The sequence below is a fragment of the Brachyhypopomus gauderio genome, unplaced genomic scaffold (assembly GCF_052324685.1).
Source record: "Brachyhypopomus gauderio isolate BG-103 unplaced genomic scaffold, BGAUD_0.2 sc47, whole genome shotgun sequence".
NCBI lineage: Eukaryota > Metazoa > Chordata > Actinopteri > Gymnotiformes > Hypopomidae > Brachyhypopomus > Brachyhypopomus gauderio.
The window spans coordinates 2,858,985-2,880,161 of record NW_027506873.1 but is presented as its reverse complement, the minus strand read 5'-3'; the positions used below and the strand labels follow the sequence as shown (position 1 = coordinate 2,880,161).

At 42.6% G+C, this 21,177-nt stretch overlaps 2 protein-coding genes across 2 annotated transcripts; both read right to left on the bottom strand.

The window, feature by feature from the left end:
• Positions 1–274: 274 nt before the first annotated feature.
• Positions 275–8,712, bottom strand: LOC143487605 (centrosomal protein of 164 kDa-like). The gene is made up of 14 exons (XM_076986636.1): positions 8,614–8,712; positions 8,025–8,242; positions 7,413–7,577; positions 7,139–7,301; positions 5,426–5,533; positions 5,227–5,329; positions 3,952–4,239; positions 3,548–3,620; positions 3,311–3,400; positions 2,983–3,172; positions 2,523–2,758; positions 1,867–2,023; positions 1,471–1,597; positions 275–898 (listed from the first exon to the last, which is right to left on the bottom strand). The coding sequence occupies exons 2-10, from the start codon at positions 8,102–8,104 to the stop codon at positions 3,058–3,060; spliced, it is 1,185 nt and encodes a 394-aa protein (XP_076842751.1). The 5' UTR covers positions 8,105–8,242; positions 8,614–8,712; the 3' UTR covers positions 275–898; positions 1,471–1,597; positions 1,867–2,023; positions 2,523–2,758; positions 2,983–3,057.
• Positions 8,713–11,359: 2,647 nt separating this feature from the next.
• Positions 11,360–16,939, bottom strand: LOC143487509 (centrosomal protein of 164 kDa-like). The gene is made up of 10 exons (XM_076986445.1): positions 16,311–16,939; positions 15,662–15,796; positions 15,289–15,381; positions 14,984–15,064; positions 14,323–14,434; positions 13,117–13,369; positions 12,695–12,805; positions 12,316–12,450; positions 12,096–12,184; positions 11,360–11,375 (listed from the first exon to the last, which is right to left on the bottom strand). Exons 1-10 carry the CDS (start codon positions 16,396–16,398, stop codon positions 11,360–11,362), a joined length of 1,113 nt encoding a protein of 370 aa, XP_076842560.1. The 5' UTR covers positions 16,399–16,939.
• Positions 16,940–21,177: the final 4,238 nt, after the last annotated feature.

Below are 21,177 nucleotides of genomic sequence, written 5' to 3'. Positions count from 1 at the left end.
TTTATTATTTATTTTTATATATATCTTTTTTTTTATATATGCGTGTGTATATATATGTATATATTTGTATATATGTATGTATGTTTTTTTTTTCTTCCCCGCCCTCCTGTCTTTTCTCTTTTTCTCTCTCTCCCTTCTTTTCTTTCTATATTCTATCCTCTCATGGTCCACCTAACCCCAATAATTGTCATCACTTTATTATACAGAATTGTTATTATTTGATCTATTATTTGATATTAAAACAAAGTTGTCCTCCAAAGATGGGGGGGGGGGGGGGGGGGGGGGTGGAGGTGGGCCAAAAAAAAGAAAAGAAAATAACAATCATAGAACAATATATATCTATAGTCACCATGACAACAGTTATCATGATAAGTGTTAGTATTTCAAAGTGCAAACAGAGCAGAGCTCCTAGGCGTGTTAAACCTGATGTGATTCACTAAAATCTGTGCTCCTTATTTAAAAGGACTTCTGAGTTTAAGGATTTAGCTTTCTGCTCATTCAAAATGTTAAAAACGTTTGACTTTCTTCCTCTCTCTTTCATTTAGAGTGCAGGCACAGTAAGAAATGCACAAACATCTCCATCTTCAAGTAGAATCCATGTTGGGCTTTATTTTGGTCTGGAGGTCTGGCTGGCAGCTCTCAGGTGATCGGGAGGTTCTTCACAAACTCTCTTAGTCTCTTGCGGATATTGGAAGGTTGGGAAGCAGCACAGTCCAGCAGCGCCGGACCCATGTGGGCATGAAGGGCTTGGCATAGGTGGACAGTGGCCCCGTCACGCTTCCACCCCTCCCGTGGACCGTACCACTGTTGCTGGAGGTCCCCAGGAGCTACCAGAGCAGAGGGAGCACCTTCTGCTCAACCAGTTGTGGCTTGCGGGGGTAGAGTTCCCTAACCAGCTCTATAAAAAGAACATTTAAAAGGAACAATGATCAATAAATCAACCCTGGACAGCACTGGGTTATTACAGAAGCATTTTCTTAACCTAGAAAGATTTCATTCAATTAAAGTGACAATATTTGGTAACTATGGTAACTCTCTGGAATGATTATTATCAATATTATAAATATTATTAATTAATATAGGAATTATAGTATTTCTGGTCAATCTTTTATCTTTTTTATCTCTGGCATCTCTTAGCATATCAGTGGAATGACTTTCTGAAAGAATAGTTTTTTGATAAATGTATTTGAAATTCAAGCCGGTTCATTTTGAACCATGCTCTGTCCTTTAACTACTGGGTCTGGGACTACACTGTGCATGCCCTACTGTAAATACAATGTGTGGTGCCACACACTGCCCTGTACTCGAGTATTTGTTTACAATATATGTCTACCATCACAGTTTAGATGGTTTTTTATTGCAGTCTGTTTCACCTAAAAGTTTTGTGAATAAGTTTGTTTAGTGAGTAAACATGGGGCATAGTGGATGGGATAAAAAATCCTCATCATGTATCCAAACATGAATCGCTACCTTGGATTTCAGAGTGTGGACAGTGTCCCTGATGGTTGCCAGGTCTTTGGCAGGGATGTACTTTTCCACCATCTTATCAAAGTCATGGTGGGAGGACAGGAACAGCAGGATACGCCGGCCCAAGCGCCTGAGACGAGGAACAGACCCCAAAACAGGAGAGAACCGAGAGTGAGAGACCCGTAACTCGCAGCACACCAACCATTTATCTTACCAGGGCACAAGTTTACAAGGCTGTCTGTGTCTAGAAGACACGATAGTGCTTCTATTACTCTACAATTTAGCAGCATTTGCTGACTTCAGAGTATCACACTAGGAGACTAAAAGAATCAGTAAAAGATTACTATCTGGGAAACTGAATAAGCTTTGTAGAATTCTCGTTCTGATCCCAGTACTAACCTGGTTTCTTGTGAAGAGTCCTGTGCCAACTTGGAGACTGACAGGAATAATTCGCGGTGTGACGTCTTTCGCCCCAGACAATAACTGGCCAGCACCAATCTTCTCTACCAAAGTAGCCAAGTGCCGAGCAGTACACTTTCTTACTGCAGCATTCAGACTTTTAAGGAAAACAGAAGGAAAAAAATTAGGGCATTCAAAAAAATAAGGTAATAACTATTAATCCATCCAATCAATGTATACAGTACAACTTTTAGCTTCTATAAAGAAACTTAATACCCTTATGTATGATCTAAGTGCACAATAAAATGATCATATTCTATTCGATTGCTTAGTTTGCACCAGTTAGTGTACATCCTGTATTTTTTAAACAGAAAATGTTTGTATGTCCTCTGTGAGCTAGCTAACTAGCCTATTTTTTAAGCATTGTGAAGGGCAGTTTGGATCAGCAGAGCGGAGATGGAACGCAATAAAAATAATATATAAGAGGATAAATAACTAAAAATATTGATATAGGCCAGGGCAATATTTTGAAAGAACAATGAAGAGGTAAAAACAGCAGCAAAAAACAGCAGCCAAAATTAGTGCTGTGTTAGCTTCTTGTGACTGTTGTTGCTATCTGAAAGCCACAGTTTAAAGCTCACTGCAGACTAACTGACCAGAGTCCTCCAGCGAGAAGGGCGTTCATGCTCCGAATGGGGGTGCAGTTCTGCACCATGCTGTCCAGAGCTGTGTCCACGTCCTGCCTGATGAAGCCATTGGACTCCGCTGCTTTGTGGAGGAGGACCTTAGCTGTAACCTCCACTTCCTGGTCCATCCCTTTCTGCAGGTTGGAGTACAACTCCCTCAAGGACACCACCGCCATGCGGGACACGCCAGAGCGCAGGTTCAGCACCTGCAGGAAAGACGACGTTCAAGCTCGTTTTAGTCACATCCAACACTGCCACCGCCATCGTAATAAGTATAATCCTCCACTGCAATGTGTTATGTAGGCGGAAATACCTTAATCACTAATTACAGTTAGATATACCATCTGAATTTCAATTAGATAATGTTTTTATCAAAAAGGAATTTCAAAGTACTATGCTAAATCTGACTTGACTTTGTCAGCAACATCACCTGTAATGTGTACATGCTGATGGCATGTTTGTATTCTGTCTATCCACTGATGTTTGCACTGGACATACATGGACATCAGTGGGTTGTGCCTCTTCGGTAATGGTAGACCTTGATCTGATTGTTCTCGTCCAGGCCGAGCTGGACCAGCCCATTGGTGGGTGGGGCAGCTGGGTAGCGTGTGAAGAGAGGCCTGGGCAGAGGTTCAGGAGAGTACAAGGGTGCAAGAGAGTGTGTGTGAAAATATGATGCATTCTGTTCCCGTACTGGTTTGTGTGTGATACATACATGTGTATAAGCTGAGGGGGAGAGAGAGATTGTGAAAGGATACACATTTGGGTCTTTGCGTTGTGATTCCAGCCACCTTTTGTTGTCTTCAATCAGTCTCTGCAGCCTCTGGCCATCTAGCTCAGAGGAGTGACTACACACCCACACACACACACATAATGGAAAAGCACTGTATGAGTTCATCAATTTTCCTTTCAAAATCAACAGCAGCACTGACCCTGTGAGTGAGAGTGAGAGATTGTGACCGAGCCTGCACTGGTGTGCAAGTGTGTGTAGTCACCTTGCTGGAGTGTATCCACAATATGCTCTGGTAGCCCTCATGGGATAGCGGGCACTGGTATCCATGGAAACTCCTAAAATCAGAGCAGTCTTAATACAGGTAGTGCGATTTAGATTTCTGAAGCTAATTTGACACAGCAGGTCTCTACACTGCACCACACTTGCACTGGAAAAGATCGGCATTATCCAAGCACAGAAAATCAATGGAGGTCATCAACTATGCAAAAAAGGCTATAACTCCAGCAGTGACTGGTTTGTGCTTGAGGGAGAGGCAGAAGTTTCTATTTGTATTCAAAGGTTTTACGAGTGATGAAGAAATGAAGCATTAGTGAAAATCACTGCAGCCCACTGAGGTGACCACTGCTCATCACTGCTAATGTTTGGGGTGTGTCTGTCTCTACGTACCAGGGAAGAGTTTGCTCCAGTGGGAGTTCAAATGAAGGTCAGACCCGTGTGTTTTTGGGACAGAACAGTGTAAGAAACTGTTCTGATTGGCCAATGAAGAGGAGGCGGGGCTTGGTGTCCATGCCCAGGACGGGGCAGGAGGGAAGGAGGAGGACGGAGGTGGCTGAGGGAGGGGCTGGACGGTCCTCCCAGTGAGAGATCCCAGTGCACCCAGCACCGTGTTCAGCTGGCCAGAGATCTGCTGCAGGGACTCTGCTAACTGCTGCACTTTCACTGGCACTGCATGTGCTGAAACAGAGAGGAAGACCAGGGTTTGGGTGTATTACTGCTAGAGAGATAAAAACATCAGACAACTATGAACCAACAAGACCAGAGTGGACTCTAGAGCTGCTTACAGTTGTGGGCAAATTTTTAGTTTTCACAGTTTGCTTCCTCAGTTTATTTTTTTAAGAACCTTTTGTCAAATGTTTATGTGATATAATGAAGTACAATTATTAACAGTCCATAATTGTTAATTGCTGCTAAACTGCTCCTGAATCGTTGGGAGAAGTTGTTCTGGAAGGATGTTTTGATACCTTCCCTTATTCATGGCTGTGCTTTGCTTAGGCAACATTGGGAGTCACCCCACACTTTGATGGTGTGAGGAGGCTCATAGCTGCCTCCTCTGTAGGAGACGCTCCTGTAGGAGACACTACTGTAGGAGACACTACTGTAGGAGACGCTCCCTGAAGCCTCCTTCATGCAACTGAAGCACTCTCCCCAAAGTCCTTAGTGACTGGATAAATGGTTGATTGGGGTGCATCGTACAAGGCCACACTGTCCTTGCCTGTGAAACACTTTTGATGCAATGATGACTGAACGTGTTTCCTTGGAGGTGACCATAGTTCACAGGAGAAAACGTAAAAGCACCACTACCCTTTTAAAGCAACCAGTCTTCTCTTCTAATCATCATGACAGATTGATGTCAAGCTGTCTTATCCTCATTAACTTTTTTTCTCCTGAACTAACGAGATCAACACTGAAATTATCTTATGCCATTTTGTAGGGCTGAAATGGAGAAGCTGGAATGCAGTAATTTTTGTGAGAAAGTCATTTTCATCACAGGGAATGACTTTGCAATTAATTGCAATTCATCTAATCACAATCTAGAATCAATACACATTGCCACCATAAAAAAACTGTGGTAGTAAACTTTGTGAAAACCAAAATTAGTGCCTTCTCAAAATGTCTGCCCGTGTGTGTGTTTTGTGCATGCACATGGAGTGTGTCTCTCACTCGTCTCCTCTTGGCCATACTCGTCTCTGCTCGTCTCTGAGTCTCTGACATCAAATGAGACTCTCCGATCTCCCACCAGCCGCTCGCCTTCATCACATGACAGCTGAGAAAAACATTGTAAAGCCCAGGTAGGTATTAATGTGGGTTTGTACGTAAGTGTGTGGGTGCAGGCATACGTGTGTGTGTGTGTGTGTGTTACCTCCTCTGCCAGTGAGGTCTCCAGCTGGCCGAGTCTCTCCTCCTTCTTTCTCAGGAGCGTGTGGTCCTTCTGGACCGTCTCCCTCAGCTTCTCCAGCTCACTCACCTCCTACAGCACAGCGGAGCAGAACATCTAATAGGAACTACACTCATGCTTCCTACTGTCTCCTATCTGACCTGGCTACATGGCTGTAGGCACTGCAAGACCTAATGTGCTTAGACCCACCACGGCACTGAAACCGTCTAAAGTAGTTAACAATCTCTTAATATTCTCAGATAAAGAGGTCTGAGGTCAATCACTGTCCTGGTTCAAATCCTACCTGAACGATCGTTACCAATTTGTACTTGAAAATAATGAATGCTCATAAGGATCTGTATTGGGTCCCATGTTATTCTATTATATATGCTAGCAAGCATTTGTAGTCATGGTATTAGCTTCCATTGCTATGCAGATGATACTCAGTTATATATATCTTCTAATTTGGATGATGTCAATACTACTACCAAAACTGAGAACTGCATCCAAGAAATAAAGAACTGGATGGTGTCTAATTTTCTTCTTCTAAATTCTGATAAGACTGAGGTGTTACTTCTTGGATTGCAAGAAGCAATTGGTCAAATCTTCTTATTACACTAGATGGCTTTTCAGTAACACCTGAATCTCCTGCTAAAAGTTTAGGTGTCTCTAGTGATTTGCATCTTTCATTTTTCACACACATATGCAATGTCACTAATGCTGCCTTTGCAACTTCATGTAATATTGCCAAGCTGAGACATGTACGTTCGGTATCAGATGCAGAGAAACTGGCCCACTCTCTCATCAAGATTGGACTACTGTAACTGTCTTTTAACTGGATGCTCTAAACAGTCCCTAAAGAAAGTCCAACTTGCTGCATTCCAACTTGAATCCAAGAGCCAGAGTCCTAACTAGGCCTTGAGAAGTGCATCACATTAGTCCTACTCTCTCAGCGTTGCACTGGCTCCTGGTTAAATATCAAACTGATTTTAAAATTCTTCTGTTGGCCTATAAAGCATTAAATAGTCCTCCACAATATCCGAGTGAACTCACTGCATACCATAATCCATCTCACCTGCTGCTCTCTCAAAGCGCAGGATTGCGCTCAGCTCCGAAAACGACAAGATTACAGCCGAAGGCAGAGTAATGTCTCAGTACCCTCATGCCTGTGGTCACCTCCAGGCCCCTCCCTTTAGTTATACTGCTAGGGATAAGCCTGCTGGAGCCACATGCTAAATCACTGGCACGTGTACTATATATATGGAAGTTTAATTTGATTTTACATATTTAACCTGCATTCTGTATCTTGACTACATGTTTCTACAAAGACAATTCCATAAAGCAGCTAGAAGATGCTCTGGGTTGCCAGTGGATGTGCTGATGCCGTGGATGCATGTGCCAATACGGCCAGCATCCTACCTGAGGCCCAGCATCCCTATTGGAGAGACTGTGACTGCTCAGATAGACACAGGACTATAAATATGAACTTAAAGTTGCTGGGCCAATGGAGCATGGCTTCCCTTTGGGGTCTTGGTCCTCCCAAGGTTTCTTCCTAATCCACCTAGGGAGTTTGTCTCTGCCACACTCGCCCCCGTCTTGCTCATTAGGGATCTGGACCCATGCGCTCGTGAAGCTGCTTTGTGACACCATGTTTTGTAAAAAGCGCTTTATAAATAAAACTGACTAGACTTGACGGACCTGGCAGAGAGGCTGAGCAGAACCTCTTGCAGCGGACCTCTGCGGGCTGGGGTGGGCCGTCCTTAGTGCTGCCTGTCTCGCTCTCAGACAGCGGGTCTCTTTCTCCAAGAACCGTCGTGCTCTCTGCAGAGAGACACCTTCACACGAGATATACTCCCGCAAGCTAGAGAGAGAGAGAGAGAGAGAGGAGATTACAAACGAGTATATAAACATATGATAAATACATACAATCGGACAGCCTCCCTCCCCACCCACACACACACCCCCCACATACTCGTCTATGCTGCTGTGGTTGTTGTGGGAGGTGGGCACAGGGGAGAGAGGAGGTTCCATTTCCTCCACTCCGAGGGAGCCCTCCTTCTCTCTGCTCTTCTCCTTGCCCTCCTCCTGTTTCTTTCTCTCCAGGTTATCGTCTCCATGCTCTCTCTGCTCCACCTCGCTGACAGACACAAACCACACCAACACAGATCTGTACATTGTACACACTCTGTGTACCGTGCATTTGTGTCACCAGAGACCAGTACTGACTCTGTCAAAGCTAATGTGTGTGTGTGTGTGTGTTTGTCATTGTGAACTGTTATGCTAGGTTGTGTGTGTCCCCCAGGGGTGTGTGTGTGTGTGTGTGTGTGTGTGTGTGTGTGTGTGTGTGTGTGTCATTGTGAACTATTATGCTAGGTTGTGTGTGTCCCCCAGGGGTGTGTGTGTGTGTGTGTGTGTGTGCCCGCACATGCGTATGCGTGTATATATTATCTAAACCTCCAGCACATCGACAGAAGTTGGTATACGTATACATTACCCAAGTCTTCAGGATGTGTATTATAGCATGTTTGTGTGTATATGGGGGTGTGGGGGTGTGTGTGTGTGTGTGTGTGTGTGTGTGTATTACCTGAGCCTTCTGTGGAGTTCATCACATCTATCCTGTAGAAGCACTGTATTGCTCAGTAGCTTCTCTCTCTCCTCCATCATCCTTCTGCTCTCCTCCCTCTCCCTCCTCCTTCCCTCTCTCTCTTTTTCCAGCTCCTCCCTTTCTCTCCTCCTCTCATCTCTTAGTCTGTCCAGCTCCGCACGCAGACTGTCCCGTTCTCTCAGGACACGTGAGAGAGCCTGGGGGACACACAGACACACAACCTAGTATAACAGTTCACAATGACACACACACACACACACACACACACACACACACACACACACACACACACACACCCCTGGGGGACACACACAACCTAGCATAATAGTTCACAATGACACACACACACACACACACACACACACACCTGGGGGACACACACAACCTAGCATAACAGTTCACAATGACAAACACACACACACACACACACACACACACACACACACACACACACACACCTGGTCATACACTCTCAGATACACACACACACACACACCTGGCCACACACTCTCAGATACACACGCACACACACACACATACACCTGGTCACACACACACTCACACGCACCTCTATCCCCTTCTCAACTTCATCTTCTTCCTCACTCAGCTGTTGTCTCCTCTTCTTCAAATCTGCAGCCTACAGACCAACAGTACGAACACACACAGATCATTTTATCAGGCAGTTGAGTGACTGGACTGAAGATACACACACATGCATGCACGCACACGCACACTCCAGACATGACCTATTCATTTTTTTCCTTCAAAACAGGTCATTGACTCAGTTAACTTCTCAGCACAAAGAACTGACTGACGAATGATTAGTAACTTATAAGTAAAGCTATAAGGGCACCTAATACAATGGAGCTCAGTGTACCATTTGCACATACACGCTCAAAGTAGCTAAAGTACCTGAGTTTGGAGTAGCACACACACACCTACACACACTCAAATAAAGCAGCTAAAGTACCTGAGTTTGGAGTAGCACACGCACACCTACACACACTCAAATAAAGCAGGTAAAGTACCTGAGTTTGGAGTAGCACACACACACCTACACACACTCAAATAAAGCAGGTAAAGTACCTGAGCACGGAGTAGCACACACACACCTACACACACTCAAATAAAGCAGGTAAAGTACCTGAGTTTGGAGTAGCACACACACACCTACACACACTCAAATAAAGCAGCTAAAGTACCTGAGTTTGGAGTAGCACACACACACCTACACACACTCAAATAAAGCAGGTAAAGTACCTGAGCACGGAGTAGCACACACACACCTACACACACTCAAATAAAGCAGGTAAAGTACCTGAGCATGGAGTAGCACACCTACATACACACACACACCCACACACTCAAATAACGCAGGTAAAGTACCTGAGTTTGGAGTAGCACACCCACATACACACACACACACCCACACACACACTCAAATAAAGCAGGTAAAATACCTGAGTTTGGAGTAGCACACACACACACACACAACCACACACACACTCAAATAACGCAGGTAAAGTACCTGAGTTTGGAGTAGCACACCCACACACACACACACCCACATACACACACACACACACACACACACCCACACACACTCAAATAACGCAGGTAAAGTACCTGAGTTTGGAGTAGCAGTTCCTGAGTTTTGAGCTCTTTGGATTTCATGTCCAGTTGCTCCATCATCTTCTGCACTTCTAACTCCTAAACACACACACAAGAAAAACAAACAAATACAAACAACTCTCACCATCTTTATACACATAAACACCCGACTGGGTACGGCAGAAGAGGCATTTTTGCGTGTGCGTATCGTGTGGGTGTGGGATCTTACTTTCTGCTTGTGTATTTTGTGGGTGTCTTGGAGCTGAGAGTCGAGCTGTAATCTGAGCTGCTCCAGCTGGGATGTGTGTGAAGCCTGCATCCTCTCTCTCTCCTCCAGATGAGCCCTCAACAAGCACTCCCTCTCCACGCTCTCCTGCACACACACCGTGTGATGAACACACATTGGCTCGGCCTCTTAGGTCAGTGGTTCCCAAAGTGGGGGGCGCGCCCCCTAGGTGGGGCGCGGAGCTATTGCAGGGGGGGCGCGGAGCTTGGAAGTAAAACGTGCACATGTGTCAATTTAGGGATGCACCGATTCCGATATTAATATCTGAAACAATTCTAGATCGGGTATCGGTGACAATGTGACCGATCCATAAAAACAGATCTATTCAGTCTAATTCTATGCTTGTATTGCTTGCTTTTCGGAGTTAGTTCAACCTTAAATATCCACTCTGTCCCGGATAGAAGTGAACCTGGACAGTTAACAGTGAACAGTTAACAGTGAAACGCGAAGCACACAGAGGAGAGGTGAATCACTGACTCGTACTCGCGCTGGTGCTATTCCACTTAGTCCGTTTATTTGCTGGTTGACCAAATTAAACCTGGGCTCCAGCACTACTTGACTGTTCATACATGAACTGGTGAGTTGCCCAAAGCTCATTGAATGCGTTACTTACAGAAATGAAATAATGATAAAATAAAGAGCAGTGGTCTGAGTCAACAATATTCCATGCGCACTCAACTCGCTCCCTTAAAGAGACAGTACACATATTTCTGGCCGTTACATGCTTTGTGCTCTGCGTGATGTCTGCGCTTGCAAACTAGCCGCATATGAATTGCTGTTTCTCTTATTTCATCTCCTTATTTATTTTAAATTATATTTAGAATTCTTGAACCATTTAAAAGGTTTCTTGCAGTTTATTTTTTTCATGTTTGACCAAAGTTGTGAACCTATTGTTTTTGTAAGTTTCAGGTTCTTTGGTATTATTTATTTTACATTCAATGTTATATTCATAATTGCACTGACTGAACAAATGCAAGTTGTGTTGTTTTTACATGTTTTTGTGTGTGTTTAAGTGTGCTATACTGGTACAGAGTTTTCAATAAACTTGTAATTCAGTATGTCTGTGTTTAAAAAAAAAATGTTTTAAGTCGATTCAGCACAGTTTTACTCTATCGCCGATACTAAGCCTCAGATATCTGAATCGGTATCGGAAGTGAAAAACGTGAATCGGTACATCCCTAATCAATATGGGGGGGGGGGGCGCAAAAATATTCTCATCTACTAAAGGGGGGCACGGCAGAAAAAGTTTGGGAACCACTGTCTTAGGTGATCACTGAGCTGTGAGTAAATGAATTCTCCCTGCCTTTAATTTATTTATTTAGTCTTTAATTTATTGCCATCACCTTAACTGAAACCAAAGGGTGTTTTATAGAACCCACATATGGTTCGTCTTTTCTGTATGAAGTGTGCATGACCCTCAGAGAGCCAGGGGCCTAGTGCACAATACAAATGAATCAGGTAATGGAAATGACATATATAGATGGATAGACAGATGGATGGATAAACAAGAGGATGTGTGGATGTATATGACTAACAGACGAATGGATAAATGGATGGATGGACGGAAAGGAAGAAGACAAAAAGAAACACTGAAAGAAAAACACTGGCGCATGACCTCAAATAAAACCCTAACCTCAAATAAACTTTGAGGTCCCCTCACTTATACCACTGCTATAGTGTTTGTAGAGAAAGACAGACAGACAGACAGAGAGAGGGAGGGAGGGAGAGACATATAGGAAGAGAGGCAGTGTGAGTGTTAATGAGTACCTGCAAGGGTGGGTCAGGGCTGTGGTCTCTTAACGGAGCGAGATCTTGGCGTTCTGGTTCGGATCTCTCCTCCACAGGAGCACTGCCACTGACTTCACTGTCCTGCTCATACACAGACAAACACACCAACACATGCAAACACATATGCATGAACATGCATGTACAGACATTCACAAGATCATAATGTGTGTGTGTGTGTGTGTGTGTGTGTGTGTGTGTGTGTGTGTGTGTGTGTGTGTGTGTGTGTGTGTGTGTTTGTGAAAGGTAGAGCAAGGTGCTACAGTAACACCAAGATCACGTGAGCACACACAGTGATGTTAGTGGCGCTGTATAAATGTGTGTGAAAAGCTGGGAACATAATGTGTGAGTGAGGGAGAGTGATGAACATCGTGGCCACCTCATACTGCAGTCCCCCTTTCAGGATGTCCAGGTCCAAGTGTATGTTCTGCAACAGGTCTGATGACCCTAGCAGACTCTACGTACACACAAACACACACCGCAACATGGATACAGAAAATCATTCCTCATACTTTACTGCAGTGTAAAGACTACAAAGGTGACAGTGAGCTAAAAATCAGAGCATTATATTCTAGCGGGTGTTTTCACCTCATGGACAGACGCCTTCTTCTGCTCTTCCTCCTCCTCCTCTTCATCCACCTCCAGATCTGAATTAAATATGGGCGGAGCCAGACTCTCCAGCTGTCGTCCTCTTAGCGAATGCAAATTTGCTCCGGATATATCCTAAGATACAGATCATCATACGCTCTACACCTCTGCCATGAACTCAGACCTCCATCACTTCAAAGTCAATTTGGTAAAAGCTAAACTTTGCAGAGGAGTGACGTGTTCTTTTACTTCCAGTGACGTATGTAGGGTTTGTTCTTACACCACCTTATAAAAGTATACAATGAGGTTTCATTCCCCTACTAGAGGATATAGACTGTACATGTTCACCCCTACTAGAGGATATAGACAGTACATTTACCCCTAGTGAGGACTTTAAAGGATGAAGGTCTGTGAAGTTGCCCAGGGAACCTCGCAGTCCTGGAACTGAAAGGTCACACATTCCTCTCAGTGGAGCCAGAGGAGCCAGCAGCTGAGAGACAGTGATAGAGTGAGTGAGTGAGTGTGTGAGTGTGTGTGTGTGAGTGAGAGAGAGAGAGAGAGAGAGAGAGAGCTTTAGCAGAATGGCACACACAAATTAGCTTTCTTTTTCCTTTCTGCTCAACTTTAGGCGACTGCTATCCTAAATCTTTTGATATACTTCGATGAGCAAATAATTGTTCAATTCATTTCAGTGTTATTAGAAACACAGCAGTCAAGAATGTGTAGAATGGAAGAGAAAGTGTGACAAATATAACTGCTGTGTGACAAAATACATTTTAGGGTACACAGATCCAAACTCACTCTTGGGGCCTTCAGTCCCTCTGGTTCCTTCTTTTTTTTCTCCTTCTTCTCTTTCTTCTTCTTCTTCTTCTTCTCCTTGTTCTTTCTGGTTCCTGTGGAGGCGGAGCCTGAGATGGCAGAGGCAGTCCGGCCGTGGTGAGCACGCTCCCGCTCCTGGGCCACTAGTTGGCGGTAGTGCTCATCACAGGGATGGTCCCAGGTGGACTGGCCCGTGGAGAAGTTGAAGTAATAAACTTCTCCAGTCACATCCTGACTGGAGTAGGAAAGGGAGACAAGCTCATCAGATAAACACACATAAAAACACATGACATGTAGACAAGCCTAGGTTCTCCAGCACAGGACTGTCCACAAAGGTGTCAACAGGACAACATCTGAAACACTGAGTGGTGCTCTGGGTCTCATTGCTCAGATTAATAGTGCCAGAAGGCAAGTCTACAAGCAAATCTGCTGCATAGAGTGATGAAATATTAATTATATACTTTGCAATTGTTAGTTTCGGGGACAACTAACATTAAATATCTCCTGGATCTTGTCTTTGTGTGTTTTATCTATAAAGGTACTGACTCATATAAATACACCACTGTTACACCTGACAATAAGGTTATAACATACTTTCCCCCAAACCATTTGAATACAGAATCCAAAAGTGATTTCATATGTTAAAATGTGTCTGATCTTTCATGTCACATCAAACTCCCCAACTTCAAAAACAATCCTCTTCTGCCTGTTATATTTTCTCTTGCCCAATCTTATTTCCCAGTCAAATTATTCAGTCTTCTCCAGACTTGCAGTTCCATGGTCTTTAAAAAAAAAGTTGGGCTGTCTAATTTGCTCATCTAATCACCTAGGTCATAAGTGATTTAATGCCCACTTCTTGCAAGCTTCCAGAGAGTCCGTGTGACATTATGACACTCACAATAAAGTCCTGATGCATCCTACTTCTATAAATGGTACTTAAAATTATAACTGAGTTATAGGGGACAAAGGGCCTTGGTACGTCAGGTAATCAAGAACCTGAATGAACGAGCCAGCATGAATGAGACGTAGAGTTCTTGGAATGGAAGCCATTCCTCAATTAAGCGCACATTAGAGTATGCTTGGATTTTTCTAAAAGGAACCAACACTCACACCAATGCTCACTGCTCTGTGTGTAAGGATAAGAAAACTGTTTCATTATGGGTGACTATGAGAATGAGCTTGTCCTACCAGGGTTTCCATTCAGGAGGTAGTGAGGCTACAGCCACCTCTCTGGCCAGCCATAGGAGCTCTGGCTCCCTCTCAGGGTCAATGCCAATTTGTCTGGCAAAATCATGGATATCTGAGGAGCAATACAGATAAGAAGAATATACCGACAAGAAGTATGATATTTTCAAATCAAGACAAAATCCCACAAATTCAAATATTTAAGTCCATAATGCATGGAGATTGATTCTATGTTATAAAGTGTAGCTATAGCTTGGACGAACATACAGGAGTCCAAACTGGAACTGTGTTGTTAATATTATAATTTTTATATATTATAATATTATTATATATTATTAAGTTATTATGTCAGTGTTATAATTTAGTTTTTAAATGATGGAACTGTTGTAGCTTGTAGACTTTATCAATGGTGGATATTAAATTATATCATTTCAGTAACATATATTAAAGTTCAGGGCCGGAGTGGGCCACTTTTTCAGCCCGGGAGTTTCATGCCCAAATCCGGCCCAAAATTATTTTTCCATCCCAATCGGCCCAAACTAGAGATTGACATGAGCCGGCCCATCGAGAATCCTCCGGAATCTCCCGATTAGCCACTCCGGCTCTGGTAAAGTTTTATCCGGGGTCCTAAACTGTAACAGGTAGTATGCAACAGCTAATGTACCTTGTTCAGATGGGATATAATTCTCATCGCAATCCTCTTCCAGGATCAACTGCTCTCCAACTGGTCCCCGAAGGGCATCTGCTGTCATGTTGAATGAACATTAAGAAAAAGATTATGTACTATACGAATAACAGTGCAGTAGACAGATCACCTCGCCATATTGTCTCTAAACTCTCCGTGGTACCGTTCGCTAGGCTAACCTAACTAACTAGCCGATAATAGAATTCCATAGCAATAATAGCGTCCATAGCAACCGTAGCATTCCACACAAAGCAACGTTATACCCAAAATACCCAAATACCCACCAGCAGGCTGGAGGTTGACTGGATCCATCTGTTTCAGGACCTCGCCTTGAACATGGGGCTGAGCAAGGTGTCTCTGCCTCTCCATGTCAGGGCCTAAATGCAAAACACCAACCCAGGGCACAGAGGAATGTGTACTGTTAAGATCATCAGGTCTATAAGAAGGGCTACAGTGCCATTTGAATTCATTACAATGTTGAAGAATATGTCATGTCATATTTTCTGATAAAACTGGTCAGGTCATGTGCAGAAAGCTGATGGTTCTGCACCTCTGCCAGACCTTACAAACAAATGTAATAAATGTTTTTTTCTACTTCATCATGCATGATTATTTGGTTTGTTGAATACGCATGTAATCTTCAGTGTTACACAGTACCAGTGTGGAGTGGTCCTTCTACAGGGATGTTAACATGGCCGACATCTGAGGGTCCCGCCGTCCTTCTGTGAGGGAAGGGTGCTGGTCCACAGGGATCCGCGTGGATCACTGTCTCTTGGGGGTTGTAGGGCACACCTGAAAATCCCACAGTAGGTAAAGTGAAACCCAGCATGCCTCCCAGTGAGGCTCAAATGCCTTGTACGTGTTTCCCAATGAACAAGTGATTATAACAAGGGCTATGGTGCCATGTGATGTCATTAGAATGTGGGGAGAATGTTTAAGAATTTGTGATGTCATGTTAGAAATCTGTTTCTTTTTAAAAGTGTTTATTTTTATTTGCTTTTTCCATGGCCACATGGACAATGTTAAGATTTATGAAAATTGTGCTGAGTCAAAGAAATCAAAGAAGTAACCCATGCTCCATTAATTATATTATCATGTACACATGAAATACAGAGCTTGACAGTCATCAGTAGAATAAATATACATGTTATTTTTCTGAACCTTAGAAACCTACTATATAAATGTGTATATTTAACTTTTAATTATTATGAATAAGCCTATGGAATCCATACTCATAATAACTAATATACTGTCTTACATAGAAGTATAAAATTATGTACAGTATATGAAAATTTATTTTTCTCACCATGAGTGGTAAAACCTGGTGTGTCTATGAAGTGGTTCTCTTCCTGCCTAGGCCTAGGCTGGTCGGTTCTCCTGGGGTAAAAACTCATTCTCCACCTGAAAAATAGAAAGAATAGAAAGAGAGAAAGATCTAGAAAAAATAGAGAGATTTGTTAGTTTTGTATTGATAGTAATCCAGAGCAAAATGTCTTGCGACTTGTTCTGAGCTTTTCAGCATCAAAACTGAATCCAAACATTCCACCTTCCCAACCAAACATTCTAATCCAAACCATCCAAAGTTGAGTAGCACGTCATATCACAATTTCCTGTTTTTTTTAACCAAAACACCAAATCAGCCAGGCTGCTACAATAACCTGATGCAGCCTGGCTTGTACCCAAAGGGTTCATACCAGAGACCATATATATATATCAGTAGCGAACCGTGACCATTAAAAGTGGGCCCGCTCCCCCACCCCCTTTTCCTAATTAACTGCAATAAATAAAAAATAAAAAAACTGAGACAGTACAGCTTTAGAAACGCAATAAACAATAATATATGTACTAGATAACTTTTTAAGCAAAATAAGGTTCCAACAAAATAAGGTCCACAACTCCTTGTTCGTCCTTGTAAACAACGCGCACGTCAGCTAATGTAGGCTAGCGTCACCACAGCGGGCGGAAATGATCATACAGTTAAGCCCGCCCACTAAGAGGGAAGATATGATTGGTCAATTTTACTGTCATTTGAAACTGTTTGGTGTAGGGATGTTACTATATTTCCGGTTGGTATGCGGAAGCCTATGGCCGAGCCTAAATTCACAAGGTGCCTCTTGGAGTTCCCGTCAACGATGTGCGTCGTATTGTCAGAGCATCAAGTACAACGCCACAGAGTAAACTTGAAAAGGGTTTCAAGTTCTACGTTTCATCCTACCTCTGAAATTTTGAAGGTAAGTGGCTGACGCTAGTTAGCTAGCTAGCCTGAGGTGGCAGTCTAATGAAGTGATGTTGTTTTTAGTAACGAACCAACCTGTCCTAGTACTAGAAATGCCTTTTAAAAACATGTTTGTATTTCTGATGGAAGTATCAGGCAAAAGTAAGGCTAACGAGATAACAGTGAGGGCTCACTGCTACAGATCTATGAAGAAAACAGATACGCCACACCAGCTGAGAGTAGGACTGGTTAAAATGACACGAGTTCTGTTCAGTGTCACGTTCAAAGTTCTGTTGAACAAGTTCAAAAGTTAGTTCAGCACAAGTTCAATCTTTTATCCTTGCTCTTACTTCACGTAAGCTGTGATAACCATAGGCATTGGTTTTCAAAGCTTACAATGGTAGCCAAATGCAGAGTAGCTGAGTGGGAATCATTAGCAGTCTGTTTTGCCTATAGTAAACAAATGGGAGTTTATTTTACAGTTCGAGCTATTGTTATCTACCTCTATGACTCAAAAGCAGAATATAGTCCACCTCAGCTATTCTTCAAACTGCATTTTCTAAAATCTGTCAATCTGTCTTTCAAATCTTTCATCTTAACTTCTTTATTAACATATGGCTTCAACACTTACACCTATTAAGATATTCTGATAACACTCTTCAAGAAGCAGTTGAAGTAAAACCTGCATTGTTCTGTTGTTGGTGGTGGAAACAACAAAATAATATAAATATAAGTAGGCCTGTTTCACTCCTATGTGTAAGCATTTCATCTGGAGTGAAAATGAAGTTTAAATCTAAAATATATTCAGTTTATAGTTGCTCAGTGAACTAGTAGATTGAATCATGCACAGCACTGTAGAATAGAAAGACAGTATAGCCAAGTGTTTTAAGAGTGATGCAAAACAGCACAAACGTTACATGAGACAATGGACAAGTGACATTCACCACTAACAACATGATGGGACAGATATTGCGCCTATTGACATTGCTGAAGTCTTCTTTTCAAGATATTAAATTTTGCCTCTTGTGTATCTCAGATGACATTACGTGATTCAATGCCAGTTGATTTTGTACGTGCTCATACAGCGCCATCTGTTGTCCATTAAACGTGCTGCCTGTTGTCAAGCAAGGACTTGTGTCTCGTCCTTCACGCTGCACCCGACGTCACAACTGTCAACATAAAATCATAACTGTAATCAGCAAATGTTTAAACAGCTTAAAGCAAAACATATTAAATCTTCACAACAATAAAGTGACTTTATTGAGAGCTAATAAATCATGATAAATTACTTGTTTATTTAGAGTTGTGGTTGCTCCTGAACTAAGAGTAAAATATGATAGCGGCCAAAAACCCAAACCCAAATGATCAAGTACAGTACCAGGACATAAGATGTTTGAACTGCTGCCCTCGGACAGACGTTACACCTCAAAACAAGAACAAACGGTTTGAGAGAGTTTTTATAACAGGGCCATATCCCTATTAAACAAACACTATAGAGTTTTTATAACAGGGCCATATCCCTATTAAACAAACACTATAGAGTTCATCGGTAGGCAGATGTTTTGTCTGCCTACAGGGACAAGTGCAATAACCGATGCTGCTAAAATACAATGTGCAATAATTGATGCTGCAAATGTTAATAGCAGAGCTTAGTGTGTATACAGGAGAGCTTAGATAATTTATGCTCATGCCCTGTATAGTTAATCATAGCTCTTAATCTGTTATTTAAACTGTTTATATTAAACTTTTCTATTTGCACCAAGGGGGGAGGGGGGAGGGGCTGTAAGCCAATTTCGTTGCGCAAATGTACACGTACAGTGTGTAATGACAATAAAGGTTCATTTTATTTCAAACCCTCTCTCATCTCCCTCTCTAATCTCTCTCTCTCTCATCTCTCTCCCTGTCTCACTCACTCATCCTTTTCTCCAGCTCGTCCCGCGTCTCCCCCATCCCTATTGGTCCTGGCTCCCTCCCAGGCTCCACCCTCTGGGGGCGTGGCGACGCCACCCTGTCCTGGTCCGAGGACGCCACCACCATGGCGGGTCCCGAGGTCCAGACGGCGTCTCGGCGCCAGACCGATGGCACGTTCTCACGGAGCAGCTTCCTGAATCTCAGCGCCGAACGCTGGAATTCTGGACACAGCTACACCTGCACCATCAGACACTCCGCCCTGACCAACACTGTGAGCTCCACCACCGGGATGGAGAAGTGTAGTTAGACGGGTGGAGGAGATGATGCAACGCTCACACTGTGCTCGTAAACGCAGATGGGGAAAAAAAGTGGAGAAACACGTCTACAGAACAACTGTGTTAATGTCACTTCAGCTCCTGGTTTCTTCTTTGTAGATGTTGTATCAGGGGGGTTTGGAGGAGTTTGAACTCAGGAATCAGGAACTCCTAGGAATGTTATCCAATTATGGTATGAGCATAAACTGTAGACTCTAAAGGTAAAAACTGATTTAAAAATTTTGGATTTTTACATTTTCAGGTGGGTCCATTTTCCCACTATATCATTGTGCCCATGCCATATATGACCTATATTGCTAGAACTCATAAACCATGTAAGCGATCAACTCCCAATTTGAAAGCCTTTTATAGCCTGAGGTCCTTGTGAGGTATGCCAAGTCTGTTTCAAATTGGCCTATCGGGGGCGCTACAGTACCCAAAAACCTTAGAAATCATTTAAACTCATGCTGCAATCTTGTTATGCAGAATACAGACAAGTAATGGGTCATGTATGATTCAGATCAATGTGTTCTATAACATTGAAATTACATCTCATAACAAAGTGCACTGCCTAACCAGAAATGAACCTTTTAATTGACCAAAATGTCCTATTTCATTTCTGAGATTAATGAGATATCAGTATGGTTGTACTTGGGCTCCATCTAGTGGCCAAATTCCAGAACTGACTGAAAACTATTGCTCACAGGAAATACCACACAAACACACCACAAAGCCGATCTCAGCATGTGATTTAGTTCTGTGATCTAAATCATTTTGCCAATACAATTAATTTTGAACCTTTTGGGCCTTTCGTGCATCAATGGAATCTTTTTTTGCACATTGATTTATTTAAGCATTTTTTCCACTGAAACAGCTTCTTTTCACTTTTGGGTCTAAAGGACCTTTTGGGCTTCTTTTTGCCTATTGAGGCCAAAATGCCTAGTCGTGTGTGAACCCGCCAATCGCCGCTTGCAGCTATATTTGCAATTGCAACTGTTGCTTCTTTCATCATAGCTTGAAAAAAATGTTTCGGAAGAAAATGTGTATTAAAATATTTTGGTTGTCTGAAAAGAGACATGTCCTTTACACGGTATAAGCTACATATCTAGATAAATCACCAAAACAAAAGACATGTCAGTCAGATCATGAGGGGGTAGGATTTCGGCAGGCGTTGTAACAGTACTGCCAGAATTATATGCTCCTTACTAATGCAGCCCCTGTTGAACATAGAGACATGTGTAAATACTAAATACTAATCATGGTGTCAATACTAAATACTAATCATCAAATACCTGCAGACTCACTTATTTACAGCACAACTTTTAATATGAAGGCCTGAAAAACATCCTTAACCAGTCATTAAGACTTATGCACTTAAAAATTCCTTAAGTATGGGAACAGAATTCATAAGGAAGTTATACATGATTTTGCTCGTTTGACCTGTTCAGACAACAAGAATTCCTTTGGCTCTCTTTTGCCATCCTAGAAATAAAAGTGGCTAATACTGAACACTTGAGAACTCTCCAGGATGATACAGAGACCACACGCCTCATCAAGAATCCTCCACTAAGATGAGACAAAACCATCAAAGATATGCTCATTATGCATGAGATAAATGATCATTTGGAAAATTAATGGCACTGCAAACGCTCTAGATGTTGCTCACAGATTTATGAAATAAAAAATCTGAACTTTTCTCAAACAGAGAAATCAGAACTTTCTTTTACTACACA